General features: G+C 38.2%; 2 protein-coding genes across 4 annotated transcripts; one reads left to right on the top strand and one right to left on the bottom strand.

The window, feature by feature from the left end:
- The first annotated feature begins 2,235 nt into the window (after positions 1–2,235).
- LOC101157503 (zinc finger protein 106-like) lies at positions 2,236–11,511 on the top strand. Its single transcript, XM_011491568.3, has 20 exons — positions 2,236–2,516; positions 2,636–2,697; positions 3,856–4,059; positions 4,149–5,297; positions 5,999–6,314; positions 6,393–6,450; positions 6,539–6,693; positions 6,767–6,827; positions 6,910–7,618; positions 7,719–7,756; positions 7,819–7,952; positions 8,140–8,274; positions 8,464–8,580; positions 9,767–9,958; positions 10,235–10,297; positions 10,366–10,485; positions 10,563–10,634; positions 10,723–10,794; positions 10,872–11,018; positions 11,099–11,511. Exons 1-20 carry the CDS (start codon positions 2,406–2,408, stop codon positions 11,153–11,155), a joined length of 3,972 nt encoding a protein of 1,323 aa, XP_011489870.1. The 5' UTR covers positions 2,236–2,405; the 3' UTR covers positions 11,156–11,511.
- A 141-nt stretch (positions 11,512–11,652) lies between these two features.
- On the bottom strand, positions 11,653–23,652 carry LOC101169329 (calpain-3). Of its 3 annotated transcripts, XM_011491566.3 has the most exons (24): positions 23,554–23,652; positions 23,111–23,450; positions 21,325–21,394; positions 20,196–20,314; positions 19,196–19,329; positions 18,826–18,994; positions 18,506–18,589; positions 18,335–18,426; positions 18,157–18,234; positions 17,031–17,191; positions 16,787–16,953; positions 16,702–16,713; positions 15,548–15,756; positions 15,400–15,430; positions 15,168–15,176; positions 14,980–15,066; positions 13,907–13,984; positions 13,753–13,810; positions 13,615–13,679; positions 13,278–13,346; positions 13,114–13,192; positions 12,904–13,020; positions 12,348–12,406; positions 11,666–11,878 (listed from the first exon to the last, which is right to left on the bottom strand). In XM_011491566.3, the coding sequence occupies exons 2-24, from the start codon at positions 23,426–23,428 to the stop codon at positions 11,852–11,854; spliced, it is 2,292 nt and encodes a 763-aa protein (XP_011489868.1). In that variant the 5' UTR covers positions 23,429–23,450; positions 23,554–23,652; the 3' UTR covers positions 11,666–11,851. The 3 variants fall into 3 exon arrangements, with proteins under 3 accessions (XP_004083493.1, XP_011489869.1, XP_011489868.1); XM_004083445.4 differs by having other exon boundaries at positions 11,653–11,878; positions 23,111–23,637; XM_011491567.3 differs by lacking the exon at positions 15,168–15,176 and having other exon boundaries at positions 11,653–11,878; positions 23,111–23,638.
- Positions 23,653–24,029: the final 377 nt, after the last annotated feature.

Raw genomic sequence — 24,029 nt, 5'->3', positions numbered from 1 at the left:
ACCGCAGGTCATTCCTCCCCACAGCCATCAGACTGTACAACACCGTGTCAAAGTGACACTCCACGGTCCCAGGGGTGTTTTTCTGTTTAGTCATTGATTCATTTACTTTTGCTGTAGTTGTTGTTTTTCAATTTTAAATTGTTTTTTGTTCCTGAACAGTTGTTTGTTTTTGTTTTTGGTGTGAACTTCATTAGTTATTTCTGTATTTTGAAAAAATTTGTAATGTTTTTTTACAGTTTACATGTTTTGCAGACCGCATGTTTTTTTACACTTTTGCAGCTGTATTTATTTAATATTTATTTCTTTATTTAATAAGAATCTCATTTTTGATAATAATTTGTCATAATAATTTTAGTAATATTTTTAATTATCTAATATAAATGTAATTTGTGATGTCCTTTATTGATGTTATATTATATAGATTATTTCTGAATGTCGTGTTGCTGCCACAGATAAATGAAATTTCCCCATTGTGGGATTAATAAAGTCATCTATCTATCTATCTATCTATCTATCTATCTATCTATCTATCTATCTATCTATCTATCTATCTATCTATCTATCTATCTATCTATCTATCTATCTATCTATCTATCTATCTATCTATCTATCTATCTATCTATCTATCTATCTATCTATCTATCTATCTATCTATCTATCTATCTATCTATCTATCTATCTATCTATCTATCTATCTATCTATCTTTTATTTTAGACAGTTATTACACTATATTTCCTAAATATAATTAACTTTGAGATTCAATTTAATGTGATTTACTGTTTCATATATTTCTTTTATTAGTTTGAGTCATTTAAGACCATGCAATTATGATCATTTTTGCCTTGCAGCGAGAAACACAACAAACTGAACCAAAAAGTAGCTTAATATATAAAGAGAAAGGTTTAGTGATAGAAGATTTAGATAAACTAGTGCTTCAGTTAATTTTAGGAGCAAATCCTTTTAATAAACCTCACTAAAAATTAGCAAAAAATACTTTTGCATCATGATTCGTTTTATTTAAACTTTTTAATTGGATGGTTTCTGTGTTACTCAGTTTTTATTTTGTCAGCACTTTGCTGTGGGAATGATCATCAAACCTTATAAAACATTGGTGGTTTATATATTTGTTAGGTATATAAGGAAGTTCCAGCCTGCTAAAGGCATTACATGCTCATAAATGCTTATTTTACCTTACATTCCCTCAGACGATAACAACCAAAATGTGATATACTGTTAGGTGATGTGATAATAAATAAGCTTAATTACAGACTCAAGGTCCATTTGCAGAACATATAAAAGACAAGGATAAAAATAAAACACTCAAACAAGTACAAGTATAAGAACAATGACATAAAAAGTATTTTAAAAAAAAAACAATGTCATAAAAGTATAAAAAAACAATGACATAGGAATATAAAAACAATTACATAAAAGAACAAGAACAGTAAAACAACCAATTATGATGAACTTATCATGAAAAAGACTAAAACTGCTGACTTAAAAAAATAGCTTGAATGATGACATTCAAGCTATTGAAAAAATATCTTACTCTTCTTTATTTTTAAGCAACTTTCATTTCAACTGTTTTGTAACCAAGTTATTCAGCTTCTTAATTAAATACCTTCTTTGACATACAGTTTTACACACTTGTGATTTGTATGTTATTCGGAAGCTCTAATGCAAAAAAGAAGAAAAAAAAAGCTTAAAATCCTTCAAAATGTTGTGTTCTCTATAAATGATAAAAAGTATAAAAAACATTTCAGCTATAAGAATTTTTCAAACATTTAAACACTTTTTCTTTAACTTGAACTCCGTTTGTAAAATATTCTTGTGGTTTTATGTAAAATATTATGCATAAATGCATCAGGTTATTGATTTAGGGAAAAGAAAAACTATTTTTCCCCTTTGTCCTTTATTTTAAAATTAAAAGGATTTTTTTTTAATGCAGTGCTCTTAGATTTTTTTACCTCTTGTTTGCGACCATCATATTTTAATTAAAAAGAATTAATGAAAAGAAATATTCAGCAAACTCAACAGAAGAGTTTAAATTTCCACCAGAATTGAAGAAAAAAACAAATTGATCAAAAGGTACTGTATTATTTTATGTAAGTAATTTCGAAATTTTGGCAATTATTTCAGCCATACAAATTCTTTTGTTTTTAACATTTTATTCCCGCAGGGTCGCTGACCGGAAGCCCACCTACGTCATTATCTTTTTCCGGTTTGAACCAGGAAGAATGCAAGTTGTATAGCAAACTACTCCAAGCATGTGATGCTCCCGCTGATCTGTTACATAAAATCCAGCCAGTGCTATTTTTTGAAAAACCAACTTGAACGTTTCAAGGTTTAAACTTTATTCATGTCATTTTTTACGGTTTTTTGTGACTCACAACCGTAATTAGAAATGGCAGCTGTTCAGAATCCGGCGAGGAACGTTCGTGTAAAAAAACACCCCAAGTCTTTCAAGGCTACAAAAGTTTACTGTATTTTGTGTCGCAAGGACTACTTAAAACCTGTAAGTGACTTTCTGCTATTTGAATGTTGCTAAATGTGAACTGCATGCAAAAATAAACAAACACAAAACAAATATAATGACATATAAAATGGCATTGATATCATGTCTGAAAAATGCAGGATGGACACGAGCACCTGCATAGCATGCTGCATCACAGAGAACTGGAGGCAGTCCTGGGCAAGTAAGTGACCATCAAGATTGATTCAAAAATATTAATCAGTTCCATCAAGTGGTTTTTGCATGAACTTAAATGAAAACTGTGTTGTTGAATCTTGGTGACAGCTCTTATTAAGTATAATATAGTATTCTTCATTTAAAAGAGATATAGTTGTTTTACAGCTAACTGAAATTGTTTTGTCTTTTGGATAGGAAAAGTCAAAAATAAAGTTACATTATTGATTAATTTTTATTTAAAAACATGTTTGGTAATGAAAAATAGTTTTCTCGGTGTTGTCATTTAAAATACAACTAAAGTGAAATTTACTTTAACCACGTTTGCATTAAAAAAAACTTAAAAAGCAGGATTTTCTCTAAAGCATTACCGGGAACTTGGTTTAAAGTAAAATTGAAGTGGATTTGATTGAATTGAATTAGACTTTATTCATTTCTCAGGTGAGAAATTTACATGTCACGTCAGCTCAAGAGAAAAACAAATAATGACTCAAACCACAAATGACCAAATAAACAAACAAATACGTAAATAAATTGATACATAAATAAATGGAAGTGACTGTTCGCACATAATTAGGATGGGGTTAGGGTTATGATGGAGGAAATATATAAAGAAAATTAGGCTTAAAGTTGAATTTCTGAGTATTTCTTTATGAAAATTGTTGTGAATCGGGAGCAGATGCAAAAAGTGCCATTTGTGAAGTAGCAAAAATGCTCCGCTGCTTGGATCTACGAAATGTGGGGAAGGGGGGCGGGGTTTCTCCGTGCCTACGGTCTCACCCACAAATCGGAGGCAATATCTAATGAGCTACTACCGCTCCGCTGAAACTATGTCCTAGAAAACGTCAAAGGTTTTTTTTTTTTTTTTTGGCTAAAATCTGCATTATTATAAATAAAAGACCAATAGGAATGCGTTGAAAATGAGTCTGACTTTAATTTTGATTGAGAATCTTTAAAATATTGAAAGCAGAGATATGTTGAAAAAGAGGTTATAAGCAAAAGAAAACCTCAGTCTTGAGACATGTCCTATTCTAAAAATAACTCAAAATATATTTCAAAAATGTGAAGACTTGTTGGTAGGTTAAGTAAGAATAGTAGATGTTATTTCACTATTTTGACTCTGAATACATCAGATATTTACATAACTTGTTTTGTTTGTTTTTATCAGGAATGCCCTCCATGATTGCCAGGCATGCAAGAAGTCGTCCCTGGGTCTAAATGAGTACGCAGAGCACATCTCAACACCACAGCACCAAGCAAGGTTGGAAAACCTGATGGCCAAAAACGTGAAGCCCGTTTCCCTGCATAAAAGCTTGAGCAAGGAGACAATCGAAAAGATCTTGAAGAGAAACAAGGCGCTAAAAAAAGAAGAGTGAGAATTCCACCTTTTACAGCTCCAATTGAGAGTAGATGCTTAAAAATTTTGTTTCAATGGTTGTTGATTTTCTTTTCTTTTTTCAGGCATAAATTTACTAAAAAGCATAAAAAGAAAACTAGGCAGGTGGCTGGTCAAAGGTGGGCTGGTCTGCAGCAGGGAACCATTACACAGAAGACAAATCAAAAACCCGACCAAATGCAGATGAGGTGGTCAAATCAGATGCAGCAAAGTCCCTTTCAGGGAAACAACTATCCAGTTGTGCAAAACAAAGAGAACAACATGTCTGGACCTTTCCTCTGCAGAGACCCGGCCCTGCAGAACCAAAGCTGGAGGCAGACTTGTTATCTGGGAAACTTTGTAGATCGACCGCAGCACCAGCTTGCTCAGGATGTGTTTCCTCAATCAGCTCGCCACCTCAGGTTTGATGACAGTTTTCCTGGCAGCCACCTGCCAACGAATCAGGTCAGACAGGAGAGTTCTCAAAGCGACGGACCGCAGATGAATCAAGGTTTCCCTGTCACGCAAAACCAGAAGACAATGCCTTCTATCAACCAGAACCAGTATTTCTATGGACAGCATACCAGTTCAAGACAGAGAGACTTCCGTAGGGATATCCTCCCGGAAAATGGATCTTTTGGGTTCGAACGTTGCCAAGGTGACAGAACGGAGTCCAAGACTTCCAACCCTTCAGATCGACTTGCATCTGAAAACAAAACAGCTCCCCAGCAAGACGTGGACGTCAGCACCATGCTCAAGCAAATCCGACGAGCTCTGGGTGTGAGGGAGCCGTGCAGAGCCGACAGAGAAGCCCGGAAGCAGAACAGCGAGGCCTGCAGCCACATGACCGTGTGCAGCACTGCAAAACAAGCAGAGGTAGCGGGAAACTCCCTCAAGAGTCACAATTGCGCTCCGACTGTGCCCTCCTCTGCTGGTGTTTGTAGCTCCAGAGTCACTGCACAGAAGCCAAAACTGTCTATAACTGTAGAAGGAATGTCAGACAGTGGAAAGGAAGACTCTCAGGTGAACAAAAGTTCAGATTCTCTAAACAGAAGTACTGGACTCTCTGAGCCCAACATGGGTGGCAGCCGTAAGGTTCGAATTGCTCACAAATCAAGTGGGATTCATGCGGAGGAAGAAGCTGTATCCAAACCCCCAACTGGAGCCAACGATAAACTGAGCTGGAGACAAATGTATGAGATGAAAATCAACAAAAGAAGTGAAGGGAGTCCGAGGTAAAGAAGACGAGATCTCTTGAAACACATTTGGTACAAAAGGTATTCAGACGCCTTTTTCTCATTTCAACCCTCTGCCAAAATCAGGAATGTTCCTTTTTTTCTCAATGATCTACACAGACGGGCCTGTCTTGATAGAAAAAAACACGAGCAAATATTTCTGCAAATGTACAAAAAAAAAGAAAAAAAACACTTTGCCGTGAGTATTCAGACCCTTTTCTTAGTATTGAGTAGAAGCAAATACAATTCTTCTTTATAGATCTTCTTCAGCATCATCAGGTTAGTTGGTGAACGTTGCAGGTCTCTTCAGAGATGTTCAATTGGGTTTAGGTCGGTCTTCTGGCTGGGCTACTCGAGAACGGTCACAGAGTTGCTTTGAAACCACTCTTTTGTTATTTGGGCAGTGTGCTTTTGGAAGGTGAGCCTTCAGCCCAGTCTGAGATTTTCTTCTAAAATATCTCACAGCATTCATCTTTCCTTCAGTTGCAACCAGTGGTCCTGTCCCTGCTGCGTAAAAACACCCCAAAGCATGATGGTGCCATGAGGCACTCAGTAAAGTTTATTGAGAAATAAGATGAATTTTCCTGATTTTGGCAAACGGCTGCAATGAAGCAAAGGGTGCAAAGGCGTCTGAGTAATTTCTGTACTCACTGTATTTGGCTTTCAATCCTTTTCAGATGACTTTTTTTTGTTCCTTTTAGGTTTGGAATCAAGTTGTCAAACCATCAGACTGAGCTTCAAAGCTCAGTAAATGACTATGACCTGCCTCTATCTGAAGGTTTTCACTGGGAGATGATTCCAGACTGCTCCACCGAGCCACATCTTACTCCACCGCCTCCACCCCATTTTAGCTCTACCGGGGTGGTGTCAGATGCTCAGGTGGAGTCTCTGCTGGAGCGTGAAGCAGCTCAGAGCAGCTGTAAGGGTCAGACCACAGTAAAGGTGAAGGAAGAGCCGAATCTGGAGGATTATGAGATGAGCACTAATGCCAACAAGAGAAAATTGAATGCATTGACAGTAGGTTGTGCTTTGATTTATTAAACATCTGACTTTATCATATATTGCTTTGATGCCTTTTTTAAAATTACATTGCAGGACAATACCCTAGCTGACAGTTCAAACAGAAAAAAGAAGAAAACAAAGTCAACCTTGAGTAACTCTCCTATTTTCTGATGTTTTCTTATTGTTTTTGTCTTTAAAGTTAAATGATGTATGCTAAAATGTTATCTATTCACTTTTAGACCAGGATCAGATGGACCATCTGCTTGCAGTGTCTCTGAAGGAGGATGAGCTGAGCCGCTCTCTGCAGGATGTGGACACATCTCTGATCCAGGCCAGAAATGCAGTGCAAGCTGCTTACGCGGAGGTCCAAAGACTTTTGCTGCTAAAACAGCAGGTATGGTCACTGAAACAATGCTTTCTCATTGTTTTTTCCCCTTTACATTTCAATTAAATATTTTTTCTTTTAGTTCACAGTTGAAGTAAACAGTCTGAGAGCAAAGCGCATCGAGATCCTGCAAGAAATGCAAGGTAAAGGGAAAAAGGTGCTAAACAGTTGGACTCTGAGTTATTTTGCCAAAGCATAGAATTTTTCTCCACTGATCTTTTGCAGAAGGATACTCTGGAGCATCTAATGCAGTAGAAAGAGCAACCACCTCTTCTGCAGTTGCAGCATCTTCCAGTCAGCAGCCTTTCACAGCAGCCCCTGCTCCATTTAGCACCCAACCCTTTTCTAATCCCCTTGTGCTGTCTGCTGTCCCATTAAATCAAGAAGTCAGCCATGTGGCCACGACTGGACAGGCCAGCCTTCTGCCCACAGCATTGTCCTGTACCGCTGATGTGCCTCAAGTGACTCTGACTCCGCCCGTGCCTTTGTTCCCACCCGATCTGCTCCCTCCATTGCTCCTCAGGCCACCACTTGTACCGCCTCTTACAGATGCTACCTCTGCTAGACGAGATCTGACAGAGAGCGGCAAAGCGGCATCTGAAGCCTCTGCCCAGCAGAGAGAACATGACACAGGAAAGGGAATAAACAAATCCCAATCAGTGGGGACAGGGTTGGTAGAAAAGGTTGGAAATGAGACTGCTGCAGACAAGTCTGTTCCCGAACGACAGAAGAAAGCTGACAGAGCAGAGGATGAAGGGAACGAGAGCGATGCCTCAGTTGAAATGGTCAGCTCCTCTAAGGTGGAGGTCATAGAAGTGGACGAGTCAGAGTGCGAGAACTCGGTGGAGACGAACTCGAAGGATCCTCCGGAGTCCGTGAATGTGGAAGTCAGTTCTACAAGCACACAGACATCTCAGCAAAACCAAACTGATGGGTGAGGCTCAGGGGAACCAGTTTAGCCAAAACAAATCACAAACTCACTCACAGATTCATGTGACTTTTAACTACTTTTTTTTTTTATCTTTAACTCCCAGTAAATTCAAGCCAGTAAAAGACGACGTTGCTCCTGCAGGTGAGTTCTTATGAGATGCTCATTTGATGAAATGCCAGACTAATAAAAAAAGCATTTTTCAGATTCTGTGGAGGATCAGGAACCATCAGTAGGATCCTTTTCGAGTCACGCTGGCCCCGTTCATGGCCTGCAAATCCATGACGGCATCTTGTACACGTGTTCCGCGGACAATACAGCTCGAGCCTACAATCTGGTGGTGTGTTTTTTCTCTCCTCTGCACCAATGCAATCCATTTCCTACATGAAATCATTTCAGTAGTTCTTATTGTTTTTAATGGACAAAGATTACACGGGATCTTCCGAAGCAGATGCATCCAGGCTAAAATGGTACGGAGGAAATGTCTTTTTCTCCATACTGGTGATACATTTCTTTTCTGTGTTTAGACCAGAGAGTGCCAGGCGGTGTTTCAGGGTCATACGAACAAGGTCAACTGTCTGCTGGTGTCTATAGTTCCATACCTGCCAGCACGTCTCTATACAGGCTCCAGCGACCAGACTATCCGCTGCTACAGCCTGAAGGTACTAAAAATCTTAACCACACTTAAACCAGAGTAGGGAATCTGCATGGGAAGAAGAACATGGGAATTTCTGGTAGATTTGGTTCAGTTTGCAGCCCAAACATCAGTTTTTTCCATTTTAAATGAATAAATGGAGGATTTTTGTCTTTTACTAAGAAGCTTTCTTCATCTCTAACTTTTTGTTGTCCAGTCAAAGAGGTGTCTACAGCAGATCTCCCTTCCAGACAGGGTGTTGTGTTTGCACGTAGCCTGGAATATTCTTTATGCCGGGCTGGCTAGCGGCTCTGTCTTCAGCTACGATCTAAAGGTGAGTGGAAGTAATGCAGAAAGCTTTTGGATTTATAAAAAAAAAAACCTCCAAACATGCCACATATTCATTTATTAGATTTTGACTTAATTCTTATTCATTTAAAATACTTACAAAAAAATGAGTTGCTTTTTCAAACCTGTCAGTTCAGAGAAATGACACATTGAATTCTGGGAAAGAAAGGCTTGAGAAACATACAGGATCAGTGTCAGATTCTGTGTTTTTAAATGCTACAACGGGCGCTGACGTCATTTAGAATGGGTGGAGTAGTCAAGTCTCAATGTACGTTTCAAGTATTTTTATGCATTTGTAGCTAATTCTGGCAATATATATAATAGCATACTACTCCCTATATCAGATTGACGTGTCTGTAACTGTGATGAGCGGCCAAAGTTTCACACCATTTGCCTCACTAGCTGTCTTTCAATTGAGAGGACAGCATTGTTTTCTGTCATTGCAGAGAATGTGGCATATTTGAGCCTTTCTACTAGTAGTATAGATCAGTATTTCCAGAACCCTGGTCCTCTGGGAACACATCTTTTGAATCCAACCCTGCTCAAACACACCCACCTTTAATGACCGTCATTGTCATGCCTCTGCAGAGGCTGATCAGCTTAATCAGGTGTGCATAAGGAGGGCAACATGGAAAACATGCAGGAAGGTGTGCCCCGAGGGCCAAGGCCAAGGCCCAAAGAAAAGTTCAGGGATTTTTTCCTTGCCTGACTTTCATTCCAACTTGGGAAACACTAGTATTGATCTCTATTATATTAAAGTAATATCAAAGTATCATAGGGCTAATTTTGAAACAGACAACTGTATTCAGGACTTATCGCTATGAATTTTCAATTTCTTTCAACTTCTTTGCATCCATATGCCTCGATTTCTCCTCATCTTCCTTGGTCAGGATGAGACGTTTTTGCTTCATGTCTGTTGCATAAGCAAGCGCCCTAAATTCATTAACCAACCTACCAACTAGCAAACTACGTTTCCGCAGGTGGTCCTATAATTTTCCCCTTAAATATGAATCATAACGGCTAAGTTTCGCCATGTTTGCCGTTCGATGGGCCTCGACCTGTGGAGCCGCACATATTCAGTCATATCTGTGAACTGGTCTGTTATTACAGAACTATTGTTTTCAGGATGTTGTCCCGCCGCCTCATGCTTTCTCCAACCACGTCTTCATTAGACTCTGAAGGAGCTGGATGTGTTTGAGTGCCACGGCCCCCGCGGGGTGAGCTGTCTGGGCACCGCTCAGGAGGGCGCCCGGCGGCTGCTGCTGGTCGGATCGTACGACAGCACCATCAGCGTGCGCGACGCCAAGAGCGGCCTGCTGCTGCGCTCACTGGACGGCCACACTAAGACTGTCCTCTGCATGAAGGTGATGAAATCCTGTCACTTTTGAACATCTAAACAGATTTTAGGTCCATATAATTGGTGCAAAGAGACAGGAATTGTGTTAGTTGTTACAGTGAGATACAGTTTTTGTTTCATAAATAAAATATTTTTAATCAGACATAACTTTAAGGACTAAAAACTTAGCCAACCATCTCTTGGTATTGAGTTTTCAGTGGTTGAGAAAAGAAAAAAGTTAAATCAATATAAATAAAAAGCCCATTTTATTACTTGCTTCACCCGAATTTTGTTATTTTTTTAGGTGGTGAATGACCTTGTCTTCAGCGGCTCCAGTGACACGTCTGTGCACGCCCACAACATCCATGTAGGTTTTGAGGATGACCAAACTATCTGTACTTCCGATTTCCTTCATGGTACCTTTGTCGCCTGCAGACCGGGGAGCTGGTCCGTATCTATAAAGGTCACGGTCACGCCGTCACGTCCATCGTAATCCTGGGTAAGGTGATGGTGACTGCCTCTCTGGACAAACTGGTGCGAGTTTATGAGCTGCAGGTATTTAAACTTCTTCAATTATTGAACATACGTTTTTCCATAAATGCCCGATGATGTGATGTTTTTTTTTTCTGTAGTCTCATGACCGCCTGCAGGTGTATGGGGGTCACAGCGACATGGTGGTGTGCATGGCAGTACACAAGAGTTTGGTGAGTGCATTTAAACAGACATCCACATAATGATCAATTTCACCAAAATCTGTACATTAAAAAAAAAATGTCTGCTGAACTTCCACAGATTTACACTGGCTGTTACGACGGCACCATTCAAGCCGTGAAACTCAACTTGATGAAGAACTACCGCTGCTGGGTTGGAACTCCCCCTCTCTTATGTTACATCCTCGTATCTTTGACCTCATTTGTTGAGTTTATTTGTTCGGTTTTCAGTGGCAAAATTGCTCTCTGATCTTCGGCATGGCGGAGCATCTCCTGCAGCACCTCGTCGGCGATCACAGCCACCCCAATCTGCAGACGGTCAAATGCCGCTGGAAAGGGTGCAATGCGTTTTTCTCCACGCAGCAGTCGGTTAAAAAAGTATGTAGTTTAAATTGATCTGCACTGTAGTCCTCAAACCGGACGTTTTCTGACGTTTTTTAACCTTTTCTCCCTGGTAGGAGCTGCCTGAACACATGCAGAGCCACATAGAGAATGACAGCATGCAGCAGCCTTGATGAGGTGATTGATTCTAGACACTGTTCTTCATCTGCAGACATCTGTTTGAAGATGTTCCAAAAGGCTGACGACCTAAGTTAACATAAACAGTAAATCTCATGATGTTCACTTCAACGTCAATAAAATAAACAGCAGTAGGGCAGATTTCTATATTCCAATTGATTGTATTCCTCTTTGGTAATTATCCTGTAATTCCTTTTTTAAGGAGGGGTATTTACAGGGGTTTTTTTTAGGACCGTTACTGCCTACATTACCCATAATGCCAGGATCCTTTTTCTGCCTGTGTCCCAAATCTTAACACTGTTGCTTTTAATTCATATTGGATATTATAAAATAAAAAATAATTTCAATCAAACTCCTCCTCAGATCTCATTTTTAACCCAATTATGCTTATACCATTATAAACTCATTAAAAAAACAACATGTCCAGATATATATATATATATATGATGCTGCGCAGAGTCTAGGGAGATTTATGGATGTTTAAACAACAAAGACAGATTCAAAGGTTTATCTTGATTTAAAATACTGCAATGTCTTCATATTTATAAGCAGAATTGCATCAAAGATGCAATTTAAAATTCATTGCAAAGTGAAGCGGTTAATCCAAAATTTGAACCATCCTTGGCTAAAAAGTGAAAGTTCAGTCACGTCAACAACAAAAAATGTTTTCATTTTCTCCACAAGTTGGTGATTTAAGAGTACATGGTCAGCTGAAGCCACTGGAAAAGAGACACAATGAGGATAATTAATGCATTTTATATATTATGAAATTCAGTTGCAGTTAGTTCAAATATTTTTTTATGAGTAAAAATTTGTATACAAAATAACTTCCTTAAGTTTTACTGCAAAAGGCTCAAACTCTGGAGATCATATGGTGTCGAATAGGACTGCTGCTTTTTTCTTTTTTCGGTTTTGTCTTCTGTTCATTACTGCTACCCAAAATAAAAAAAAAGTCTAACATTAAAAGCCCAGAAGAAATTTGTCGTTTGGTCTTACAGGGTTAAGTTACTTTGAAACTGCTATGTACATGATTTTTTTTTTTTTAGAGAACCTGAAGGTTTCCTAAAATAAAGTAACAAAATAAATCTTTTATTGTTGGTGCCTATTTGGAGTGTTTGCAGTTTTTTAAATTATGTTGTTTAAGACATAAGAGTATCTTGTAAGGAGCAGAAAAACAGTGGGGCTCACCTCGAGCACGTTGAGTTTGATTATTCCATCTCCATCTTTATCAAACGCATTGAACGCTCCTGCAAAGACAGAAAAAATATGAACAATATTCTGTTTGAGTTTTTTAACCAAAAGCTTTTCCTTTTCATCTCAGTGAGACAGGTGTCAACAATAGGAAATGCATACATAGCGTTTTTAGTTTATGAAATAAACCTGCACTCCTAAAAGTCTTAAATCTAGGTAAACACATTCAGAAACAACTCCTGGATTCTTTGTAAAAACACCACCAACCTCCCACTGCCGTGCTTTGCAGTTATGTAGCACTGACTGGTCATTTTTGTCTGAACATCTTTCTCTTCCTTATATTTTTTTTATTAATTTAGATACCCATCCATCCATTTTCTTAACCCGCTTAATAATCTTTCGGGTCAAAGGGTTGCTGGAGCCTGTCCCAGTGAAGGTGAGGTACACCCTCGACAGGTCACCATTCTGTCGCTGGGCATTTTTGACATTAAGACTAAAACACATTTATTTGATGACCTAAAGCTTTACATGCTCTTCAGTTGTGTAAACTTACTGAACATGCCCTCCAGTCTTACGAAACAGCAGATGTAACTGTCAAAGTCGATGTTGAGGTGCTTGTCTGCATAGCGCATGGCGATGATGTCATATAACTGTTTGTTGAGATTAAACCCTGTAGAGACACAGATATAATATGCAACATAAATGAGAAGAGGGTGCTTTTACGAGATTAAATGTTCAATAATGTTCCTGCCTTGTTGCCCACCTGCGTCATTTACAGCATTCCTCATCTCAAAACTGCTGATGGAGCACTTTCCATCTTTATCGTAGCGCTTAAAGATGAGCTGCAAATGTCAAGTGACAAACGGTTTTACAAAAAACATACAGCATATTAAAAAGCTTTCAAGGAAAAGACCTAAATCTTCCTACCTGCCACTCCTTGATCTTTTTCCACAAATGTTTGAACTCCTGCAGGTTCAACTTTCCAGACCCATCAGTCTGAGGACCATGAGTTACAGAGACGGCAACTAATATTACTCCGAGTACAATTAAAAAAAACATTTCAGAACCACACAAAACTTTGAAAAGGACCAAACTAACTGTATTTTGTAAGATTATTTAAATATTTTAGTTTGAAAATAAGTCGTTACAACTCCTTGACTCCACGAAAAAGCATAAAACCATGAAAAGGAACAAGAAATTGTTAGGTGTCCATCTTTGGCTCCTCATCTGGAGCTGCACCTCCTCAGTCGTTCTCAAAGGATACATCCATCAAAGCAATCATACTGCGGCATGTCTCAAGACTAAAGCCGTCTGACTTTATTTCGCTATCTGTGAACAGGAACAGAATTATGTTTTTGCAGAGAGCTGCAACATTAGTCTTCATATTTTTTGTCATGCTCACGCTTGGAGAGTACGTTCTTCATGATCGCCATCAGCTCGCTGGCGCAGATCTCCATGTCCTGTGGGGATGGGAGCCGTGATTATCCCACCACCAACATCTATGTCTGTTGGTGGTGGGGTGGGGGTGGGGGGGGGGTCAACTCTGATCAACCTACCTCACCAGCAATCTTTTGGTAAATGACTCTGAACTGCTTTTCCTCCTCAGTCTCTTCCACGGCTTGTAGCGGTTTACGCTAGTGAAAACAAAGAAACTGTATGTTGAGAAATTCTTAGAAATCAATTAAACAAAAACAACGGCTTCATTCCAACCCCTAAAAGAACGTTGAGATTCTGATTTAAAAAGCCCACACTTTGATAGTTCCACCGCCGTGCAATACAGTTTGGTGTGCTTGATGGTGTACCCAGACATCTAGAAGTCACAATTTTGCAAATTGAATAGGGATGCAGTGATTCACTTTACCCATAATCCTGGTCAAGGTTTTGTTTCATATATATATAATAATATAAGATATATAATTTGTGTGTTGCAAAACAACAAAAAATTTTGAAAAATCATTTTTTTTATTTTTCAAATAACCAAATAACAATGACAAAAAAACTATTCAGCTGACCCATACTAAGACTAGTATAATGGAATAAAACAATAAATACGGAATCCTTCTCAAATTTAGCACTAAACATGTGTTTGACACTTTCAATGTAAACATACCGTACTGGTATGCTGTGGGGATTCGGTTGAATGGTGTAGCATATAGTTCGGTTATCAATAAAGCATTGTGGCATCCCAGTGGCGACCCCCGAAGGAAGGACAGTGTCCTCTACAGCATTGTAAAATTATATTTTATGACATTAGGTTTGCATTAGAAAGGCTAATAATATGCAAAATTATCTGTATATCTATGTACGCTTAATTAAATATTCATACACTGAAGTTACTTTTACTTAAGTTATTGCTGCCAAAATGTTTTTTTCCTTGTGTTACCAGACGGGGTCAGCACTGAGGCACAGAGGCTGGGCAGGGCAACAGGTGGGCCTGAGCCGCTGGAGTTCAGTTAAAGGCTCTTGACATCATTCCCAGGAGCGTTACTTGATCCGTTTAGGAGAAATGATGTCGAAGCAGAGGTGTCAGTTGGCGGCGTGCGAGTTCTCGGCTCTAAGAGTGTGTGGAGCGTCAGCTGACACCCCGCTTTGACCCCCCACCCCCACCCCCCACCCCCTGGGATCTCACCTTTGGTTTCTTTTTCTTTTCTCCCCGAATGCCCTCGTGCTCAATTTCTTTATTGGTGCGTGCTCTGTCGGACACAAACACGATTGGCTGGTGTGTGGGATGACAAAGCAGAAGACACAAAATTAATACAATTACCATTTATAGTAATAATTTTGTAAAAGGTTATTGACATTAAAGGTTATGCTTACCTTTCCTTTCTTATTAGGTTAATGGCCACAGAAGGAAGTTTAAAGGGAAATAAATTATTGCGTATTATTAAGTTAAAGCATACATTTAATTAAATAAAGATATTTAGTTTTCTGAAATGGTTATTCAATAAATCACTAAATGTGAATGCAATAAACTGCATTAATTAAATAACATCTTAAGGTAATATGCAAAATGTTTTACTATCAACTTGTCTTATTTTGGGTACGGTACCTCAATTTTGTCAATGCTGGTCTCTGCCTCCCTGTGAAGCAACAAAGCACAAGCTTAATTATTCTACTACTCATTACTCCTTTGTTTTACAATTATTTTGAGTAGATTTCGCTTTGAAGATGACATTATTTTGATCACAAATCCTCACTCTGATGTGCTTTTGTTCTCAGAGAAAACCCGCAGGAGGAACTCTCCTTCTTCATGAGCTTTAAAGGTTGTAGGCAGGATGACGTACTCCCCCGGAGGGAGACGGAAACGCTCTGTTACCTCCCGCAGGTTAATGTAGGCCTTGCACTTTGCTTTGGAGGCATTGTAGAGGAAAAAGTCCTTCTGCAGATGCTGATTCTGCCCCTGCAACTGAGGATGGAGGAGTAGAGAATCAGTCAGATTCAAAACGAAAGAAATAGTTTAAAAATGTGGCCATTTTCATCATTACTTTTAATTATGACACCAGATTTATAATTTTTTTAATTAAACATTAGGAAGTACCTAATCAAGTACTTTAAAGACACACTCATCTTTTGATCTATTTTGAAAGCTTTGCCAGCAATCTTTTCTAATAATGATTATGCTGTTTTTAAGCCAAATTTGAAGAAAAAAAAATATTATTTTAGGACAAGGTTTCTGCAGAGTGGCAGTAGTTTATTAGAAGTTCATCTTGGAATTGTGGGCTGCACTGTTTCCACAGAGAGTAAGCCTGCCCTGACTTCCCATCATCCTTGTGTTTACACGCTTTCCCACTAGTTTACAGCCACTCACACCCCCAAGGTAGCATGACAGGTGCTACAAAATTGGTTAATAATATTCTAAGTATTCAGTCGCACAGTCTGAGATGAGCTGTCTGCAAGTGGTCGCATCTGGACGGAGCAGAGCAGTGAATTGGAGCACCTACAACAACGTTTTTTTTCTGCTCCTGATTCACTACAATTTGAATAAAGAAACACTAAAAAATTGCAATTTCAATTTGAATTTTCCATATATATGTTCCCTATCATGAAAAAAATGCCACAAGAACATGTTCAAAACACCAAAATCACAATTTTCATTTAAGTGGGTCTTTAAAATGTCTGTTTAGAATGCAGAATTTTGTAGCTGGCAACCCCTATCGGTTCCTTTTTTATAGAAACAAACAAACTGTAAGTCACTATTTAGATTGTAAGTACTGCAGAGGTTTATAAAAACGTTGATCAGCAACCAAATACTGTTTGCATACTGTTACAGTCAACCGAAACCAGAGGGGAGACAAGCCAAGGCAAAGTGATGAGATCATTAGAAACCCATCCTCCTTCAAGATGCTCCTACCTCTTTTGGCACCTGCAGAGAAAACAAGGGAGTAAGATGTCAAACTGACAGCGGGTAAAATATGGATGTGAATGTAAATCATTACCTCATAAATGGAAAATCCAATGGTGAGGAATTTGGCTCCAGCATGGCGCTGCATCCTCCGACCTTTCTGCATCAGAGCCACCACAACTGTGCAGAGTACCTGCTCTTCCTCGGGGTCGTCCTCTTCGTACAGCCGCAGCCGGTATTGAGGGTTGGTCCAAAATGTGTCTAGAGAACGCTCTTGTTTCAAACAGTCTGCTGGACTTGATTCATTTCAACAACCAGAAAGGAAAACAAACACCTGCCTGGAAAATTTCTGCAGCCACCAGCAGAGCTGCCCCTCACCCAGCGACCCTCGTTGATTGACACCGTCCAGCTTTGTCTCTCGTCCCCCGTGAGAGCATCAGGGGTTAAGTTGCACATCTCAAGTTTAGTGAAATTTTTCTTGAAATCGTCAAAAGACATCCTGGAAATAAAAATGATTTAGGATAAACACTGCAGCATAAAAAGTGGCCTTCTTTTCTCAAATGCACTTAATTTCTCACCATGCATGTATAGAAATTGGGTTATAGAGTCCTGCACACTGTCCAAACTCTCAAAAAGGCTGATTATTTCTTCAAAAATTCTGCACCAAAAAAAACTCAAAACTTAAATAAAACAATATTGATTAGAATATACTATAAGGGATTGACACATAGACAGAATAGCTATATGGTGCATGGAAAGTGGCTTATTTATAGTATTTTATCTATAGTGGGACAAGCAATCTAAAGTGGGTGGAGATGGAGCTAAAAGAAAGGTTGTCTGTTTATGAGCTACAGAAAGACTTCTTGTGAGGCACTATTTACAGTATCCAGAGAGACCTCTAAATGGGTTGCATTATACTAGATAATCATTTACAGAATGCATTTAATGCAACGTAACAAACATACACATTTGAAAAGCTTTCATTTTGTTCTTCCTCTAGTTTCTTTTTGTCAGGGGTCACTTCTATTAACTTTTGCAATTGCCACAAAATTTCACACACACACACACACCTAAAGGTTTAATTCACATCCACCACGAGAGTTTCGTTGACCTCTGACCTTAGGAACACCTTCAATATCAGCCACAAATTCAAACCTCTCCAACTCCTCCCAGGGCCTTGCTTCTATGGCCACCTTACTTCTTGAGCATCACTGAGAAGCTAATTGAGGAAAAAATGTTCGAACTCCAAGTTGTAGATTTTGAACAGTGTTAGCGTGGTGGGTTTGCAAAAGTGGTGTTCGCCGTTGTTGCTCGTAGATTTTTTACGTTCAGCTAGTGGGCCTAGGCCAGTAGGGGCGGCAAGGAGAGGGACAGCTTTCATTCTTTCATTTTTTTACTTATAAAATATGACAACCAACCATATTTTTACTTTTAATGTGCTTAAAAACAACAGATTTCACTCACCAGAACTCACTCATCTCCAACGTCTGTTTTTTCAGATTATCCCTGTCTGCAGTGGAGACGGTCGACCACTCCTTTGAACTAGATTGTGGTAAAGAATAAAAAGAGAGAATCATCACACCCTTAAGAGATGTGGTTTGTTGATTGACTTGTTGATTTATTTGTCCCTCAAATGTCCTACTTCACACTCCAGGGTCCCTTCCAGAGGACCCAACCCCAGGGATTGCGCAAACGAATCAGGCGAATTTTGCCGTCCTCTGAAACCTGGTCACACTGCAAACATGTTTTAAAACGTCTATTAAATTGTAAATATTATTAAATGGCATTTAAATAGATATATTTTTTAGTTGACCTCTTCCAGGGCTATGATGGAGTAGGCGTGACCTCTGACAAGCCCTTGATTTGTCCGGCTCTCGATGTCATTGGCTGTTGTGACCTGATGCACAATGCAGAGACAACTTAACATTTTGTTTTCTATCTGAGAATGAATGTACAAGTGCATCTACTTGAAAGAAATGAAAACAGAGCTGAATTTGAACACTCCATGCCTTTGTTATGTGATGCAAAGAACCACGTTTACTAATTGAGACTTTCATTGTTGTGCCTCTGCTGCCACATTTCATCATTCGATGCATTATTTGACTTTCCTGGACATTTTTCTTGTCCGCTTACATCAATGGAGCAGCCCATCAGTGAGCCCCTCTCCAGTGCTTTCTTCATGATGATGAACAGGCCTTTGGGCGCCTCGGACAACTCAAAGAGCTCGGTGACTCCTCCTGTGAAATCCTCCATGGCGTCCAACGTGTTCCCCCCTTTCAGTGCTTCATAAGACCCATGCAGCCTGGGAGAAAGTTTGGTTAACGTCATAACTGCAACTGCAAGGCAAAGCTTCTCCTGTCGGCTGCCAGTTTATGAAACACGAGTAGTTGCAAAAATATGCAAATCATTTGGGCACCTGGCTAAAATTAGAGAGAGCTTGTTAAAATATTTGGAAATACAAAAAACTGTAACATGAGAAGCATGACTTCAGAAAGCTCCTCACTTGGCATAAGCTTTCTCCAAAAGGGCACTCCAGAACTCATTCTCTCTGAATGACTTGGTGAAAACTAGCAGGTTGTTGCAGGTGGGGATCCGGTCGTCCACAACTATATCAATCCATTCACCATAACGCCAGAACTAGAAAGCAGACACACAATAATAATAAACCAGAGGAGAAAAACTTAACGGCCTTTTGATGACTTGCAGAAAACTCAGTAAAGGTTAGATATACTTATTAATAAGAACTGATTGTGCAGTGATGCTAAAAATGCTACTGTCTCTCACTATTATTATTAATATGCAATTTATTTTTTGTTATTCCTAAAAGAATGCAAGTAAGGGTTTTGTATAATGTCGAACAACATTTCTTTGAGTTTGTCAAATTATTGTGAAATAATGGGTATTTATTGTAATGAAATATGACAAGATATGCTTAATCCCTTGATGCCTATTGATACAAATATGCCTCAAACCAATTTCTCTTCAAAATGACATTAATTTAATATCTACATGAAAGCAAAAACCACAAGGGAAGTTTTGTTTTCACTGCTGTAAATAAATTCAGGCGTCAATGGGTTAAAATGTTTTAAGTGTGGTAAATTTCACATTGATTATTAGTGTTTAAGTATAAAAAAAAACTAAATTATTTATCTCAAAATGCTGTTTTTTGTTTCATACTTTCATACTACTAAAATAATTTAAGTAACTCTGACAACTACTAAAACTACTAAATCCAACAAAATGCTTTAACCTTGCAGTTACTGTTTATTTCAGCAGCTGTACGTTTTGCAACCAGATGTGAATTTATAAACCCCCATGGTTCAGCAGCTACTCTTTGTTTTTGTTTTTTCTGTTTTTTGTGCGCAAATTTCTTTTTATTTATGTATTGGAAATAATTTTAAAAGGTAACCAATTCAGAACATTTACAAAAGCTCTTTTGTTATTTTCTGTAAACCTCAACAAATTTTCTTTGTGAACGAAGAGAAAATTCAGTTTCTGAATACCTGGAAGTGAAAGATGCCAGCATAGTTTTCTGTGAAACTTTGCTCTGGTGGAATGACTCTGTACAGCAGCTTTTCACTCAGGGTGAGACAGGCGATGGCAGCAAGCAGCCAACAGTCACCTGCCAACAGAAGATGCATCAGCTGTAAGAGATGATTCATTTAAAAAAAGTTTCTTTACAAAAACACCACAGTAAAAAACTACATTTCTGCGGTATCTGAATCCATGCACCAAACTATTTGTGACTTTATGTCTGGTTTTAGGCTTTGAGCTCAATCTCTGGTGTTTCCCATAATTTTCTGATTATTTATAACTGCAAAATAGGGAAAAAAATAAAATATTTATTTTTAAATTGGATTTGCTATTCATCAAAAGGTCATCTATGTGATTTCATACTGTTGTGACTGAAATGTACCTGTTTTATTTTAGAGAATGTTCAAACTTGGCCAGAATTTATTATTTATTGGAAGATCACATCAATTTTATAACCCTTTCTGTGAAGGGGTATATTCGATTTTCATTACAGGCAACTCTAGAAAATATTGCAAACCCCAAAGGCTGTTTGTCTCAGGGGAGACAGAGCTCTGACTTCTGACACTATTACAGATAAGGTAATCCGCTTATACTTTGTTTTAATTGTGCTTTTTCTTTTTTTGCTTGTTTATGAAGGTTCTCACTCACCCAAGTGAAATTGCTTTGAAGATGAGTCATAGCATCCTGACACATCAAGAGGACTTACCATGACTCAACTTTAGGGCAACCACCAATTGTGCAAGTTTTCCCACTTTAAAAGATGAGAGAGGCCTGTAATTTTCATCATATGTGTACCTCAACAATAAGAGACAAAATGAGGGGGGAAAAAGTCAAGAAAATCCCATTGTCTGAGTTTTAAAGAAGTTATTTGTAAGTTATGGTGAAAAAGTTCAATTCAGTACTTTGCTGTGTACCTTCTGTTGTCATTTGTTCATTTTTAAAGTAAAATCACATTTATGACACTCAGAAATACAGATAATTCTGACCAGTAATGGTTCTATAATATTTTTTTTTGTTCCTGAAAAATTTATTTTCTGTTTTTAGTTTTTTAAACGCACAGACCGATGTTTCTGAAAGCAGAAACAGTAAAATTGTTACCCAGTTCTCCTTGGCAGATGTCAGTTCGGTTGGCTCCATCTATGATGAACTGAGGGTTTTCACAGATTTCCTGCAAGAGGCAAAGTGTAAGTAAGCCTTCTTTCTGACATTAATATTAAGCAGGGCATTGAATAAAAAAAAAAATTAAATAATAACAAAAAATCTGTTTTGTTGATATTTGGTTGATGATGTTTGGGCAATAGATTTCTGAATTAAAAAGTTAAAAAAAAATCTGACTTTTAAAGTAATAAACCGCTATTATTATCATTAATAATATGTTATGGAAGAGATGCACAGAGCTTATTGTGCACAAGATTCTATAGAAAATACTTTCGAGAAGTCACAAGAAGTTTCAGGTTGCAGAGAAAGACGACAAGACTGATTTCTTTTGTGTTTTTTAATGATATTATTCAGTTATTATTAGAGAGAGAGAGACAGAGAGAGAGAGAGATAGATAGAATTTATTCCAGACTTGTTTATTTATTTGTTTATTTTCTTAATGGTGAAATGCACAAATGTAACATATGGCTAAAAGGTTTTAAACAAAAATGGATTAAAGATCCCTTGATTTGCTTCGTTTTAAACCGTAACAAACAAAGAAAACATAAACCAAATTCAGCATTTCCGATTATTTTAGCCACTGCAACAGAAAAAGGGGAGTTTTAAAGGCACATTTAAAGGAAGGATTTTGAAGAAGTAGTACTTCCGTCTATATCTTCATGTGTTTTAAAGGAACTAAGGCTGTAAAACTGCAGCATAAGTTATGGGCCCGCCTGTTCTGAATTTAGAGCTGGCTTTACTGCTGACCTCTGGATGAGATGCACATGACACTAATCTGAGAAAAGTGTTTCCACCTACTGAACTAATCTGCAATCAAGCATTAATTATACCACAAAATGGGGCAGTTTATAAACACATTAGAGTGTATTTAAATCTAGTTATTGAGATTTTAGAAACTGTTTTGCGAACGTTAAACGTAGACAGTGCATGTAGTCACGTTATGGTTGTAAGCAGTGCTGTAGATTTGTTATATTTGAGTTTTTTTTAGAGGTCTGTCATTTTTGTGATTTATAAAGCTGATTATAGATTTTTACACTATTTTTTATGAGAAAAAAATGTTAGCTGGGATCGGAGTTAGGGAGGAAAACCTGTGCAAACTTTTACGTGCAAAATTCACAATTTGAGTAAAAAAAAGGTTTCAACAAATAAAATTTAAAAATGATCATGACAATTATGACACAGGTTGGTCATTTTCCAGGTTTAAGATAGTAAAAATCCAACACCATAGAACAATACACCTCCAACTTGGGGCTTTAAAGATTTTATTAAAAAAAAATGCTTAAACGCCATACAAGTTTACTGTTGTGAACATCTATAATATATTAATAGTTCATTTTTCACATTTTCTTTTGAGCTAATTATGCTTCTGTTTTTTTTTTAAGTCTGCAAATAATTTTAAAATAAAACTGTATTTTGCCAAAAACATTTCACTTTTCAAGTTAAAATCTCTGCCAACTATTAGGCTCCACTGAAGCCGTCACTGAGTCACTCTTGTGTGTTGCTGTGAGAGTCAGCTGTGCATGATCGGAGAGGGTGATAACCTAGAGATATGCACCCCATGCTCTGGCAAACACATGACACCCCACCCATCTGCCATGGAGGAAGTGTTGAAATACAGAGGCTTTTAGCTGAGGGTTTTCATAAACTTGTCAGGGACTCTTCTGGATTAAGTGCAACTTGACCTTAAGGACATTATAACAAAAAAACAAAACAAATTGGCACTCACTGTGGGACGTTTCCACTCAATCTTCATCGAAGGTTTGTGACTGTAGAAAAGACTCGAGTCATTTGCAGGGAACAGAGGATCCTCAAACAAAACCTTCTTCTTCACATATTTATCTCGCAGTTCCAAAAACGTCTTCAAACGCTTGGCATCTTTGACGGCCTCGTTTCTGCTGAGAATTGCTGAGTAGATGGAGTTTGCTCCAGTGAGGCTGTAATCAGTTACGCCATCAACATCGAGGGTGGCCTCAGTTTCATGAAGCACCTTCACCTTTGTTTCTTCTACTAGAGGAACCTTCTCCATGTTTTTCTTGTCCCCCATCACCTCAGCCTGTAGGGTCACTCTTTGAAGGAAGAGGAAAGTGTTTTTGTTCTCTTTGCAAAAGCACCAAATGAAGTTGCAAAACAGCCCTATGAACTTCCTGAATCCTCTTGATTTTTAAATACCTTTTAGTTCCTTTACTGGTTAGCTAAACTGTCACTACTTATGGACAGTCAGCAGGCTGTCCCATCATCGATGTCCCTGGAGCAGGCTGTACCTAAATATAGGTCTTCAGAAAAGGGGAGGAGGATCATAAGCAAACGTTTCCAGCCTGCAGTATTTGGAGGTCAGGTGTCCAAGATCTGTGAATGAATTTTCTCATTAATTTCTTTAAACACCCTTTATTTGACCATTGTTAGGGGTTTGAAATTAAATTGCTAAACAATTGACTGAATTGATGCATGCTTGCTGAGCAGATTTTAATAACAAAGAGTCACTTTTGTGTTTTCACCATGTTTGATTGCTTTATTTGAAGTTTATTGGTGTTTTTCTATGCCATGAATGTAAATCTAGGCTAATATTTGGCTAAATTCTGCCGGTTTATTTCAAAATTTCACACTTTAAATAGAAAAATAGGGTTTGGTTCAATAAGGGTTGCCAG

This window comes from Oryzias latipes, chromosome 24 (genome assembly GCF_002234675.1).
Source record: "Oryzias latipes chromosome 24, ASM223467v1".
Taxonomy (NCBI): Eukaryota; Metazoa; Chordata; class Actinopteri; order Beloniformes; family Adrianichthyidae; genus Oryzias; species Oryzias latipes.
The sequence above is the reverse complement of the archived record's forward strand: the minus strand, read 5'-3'. Positions and strand labels throughout refer to the sequence as shown.

Excerpts from the sequence above, each read along its gene's own strand:
- LOC101157503 (XM_011491568.3), top strand. The coding sequence starts at position 2,406 with ATGGCAGCTGTTCAGAATCCGGCGAGGAACGTTCGTGTAAAAAAACAC. Across the intron at positions 2,698-3,855 it reads CTGGAGGCAGTCCTGGGCAA|GAATGCCCTCCATGATTGCC; the intron begins GTAAGTGACCAT and ends TGTTTTTATCAG. Across the intron at positions 7,953-8,139 it reads CTCGAGCCTACAATCTGGTG|ACCAGAGAGTGCCAGGCGGT; the intron begins GTGTGTTTTTTC and ends TTCTGTGTTTAG.
- LOC101169329 (XM_011491566.3), bottom strand. The coding sequence starts at position 23,428 with ATGGGGGACAAGAAAAACATGGAGAAGGTTCCTCTAGTAGAAGAAACA. Across the intron at positions 19,330-20,195 it reads CTGGCATCTTTCACTTCCAG|TTCTGGCGTTATGGTGAATG; the intron begins GTATTCAGAAAC and ends TCTGCTTTCTAG. Across the intron at positions 18,427-18,505 it reads CCATCATAGCCCTGGAAGAG|TGTGACCAGGTTTCAGAGGA; the intron begins GTCAACTAAAAA and ends ACATGTTTGCAG.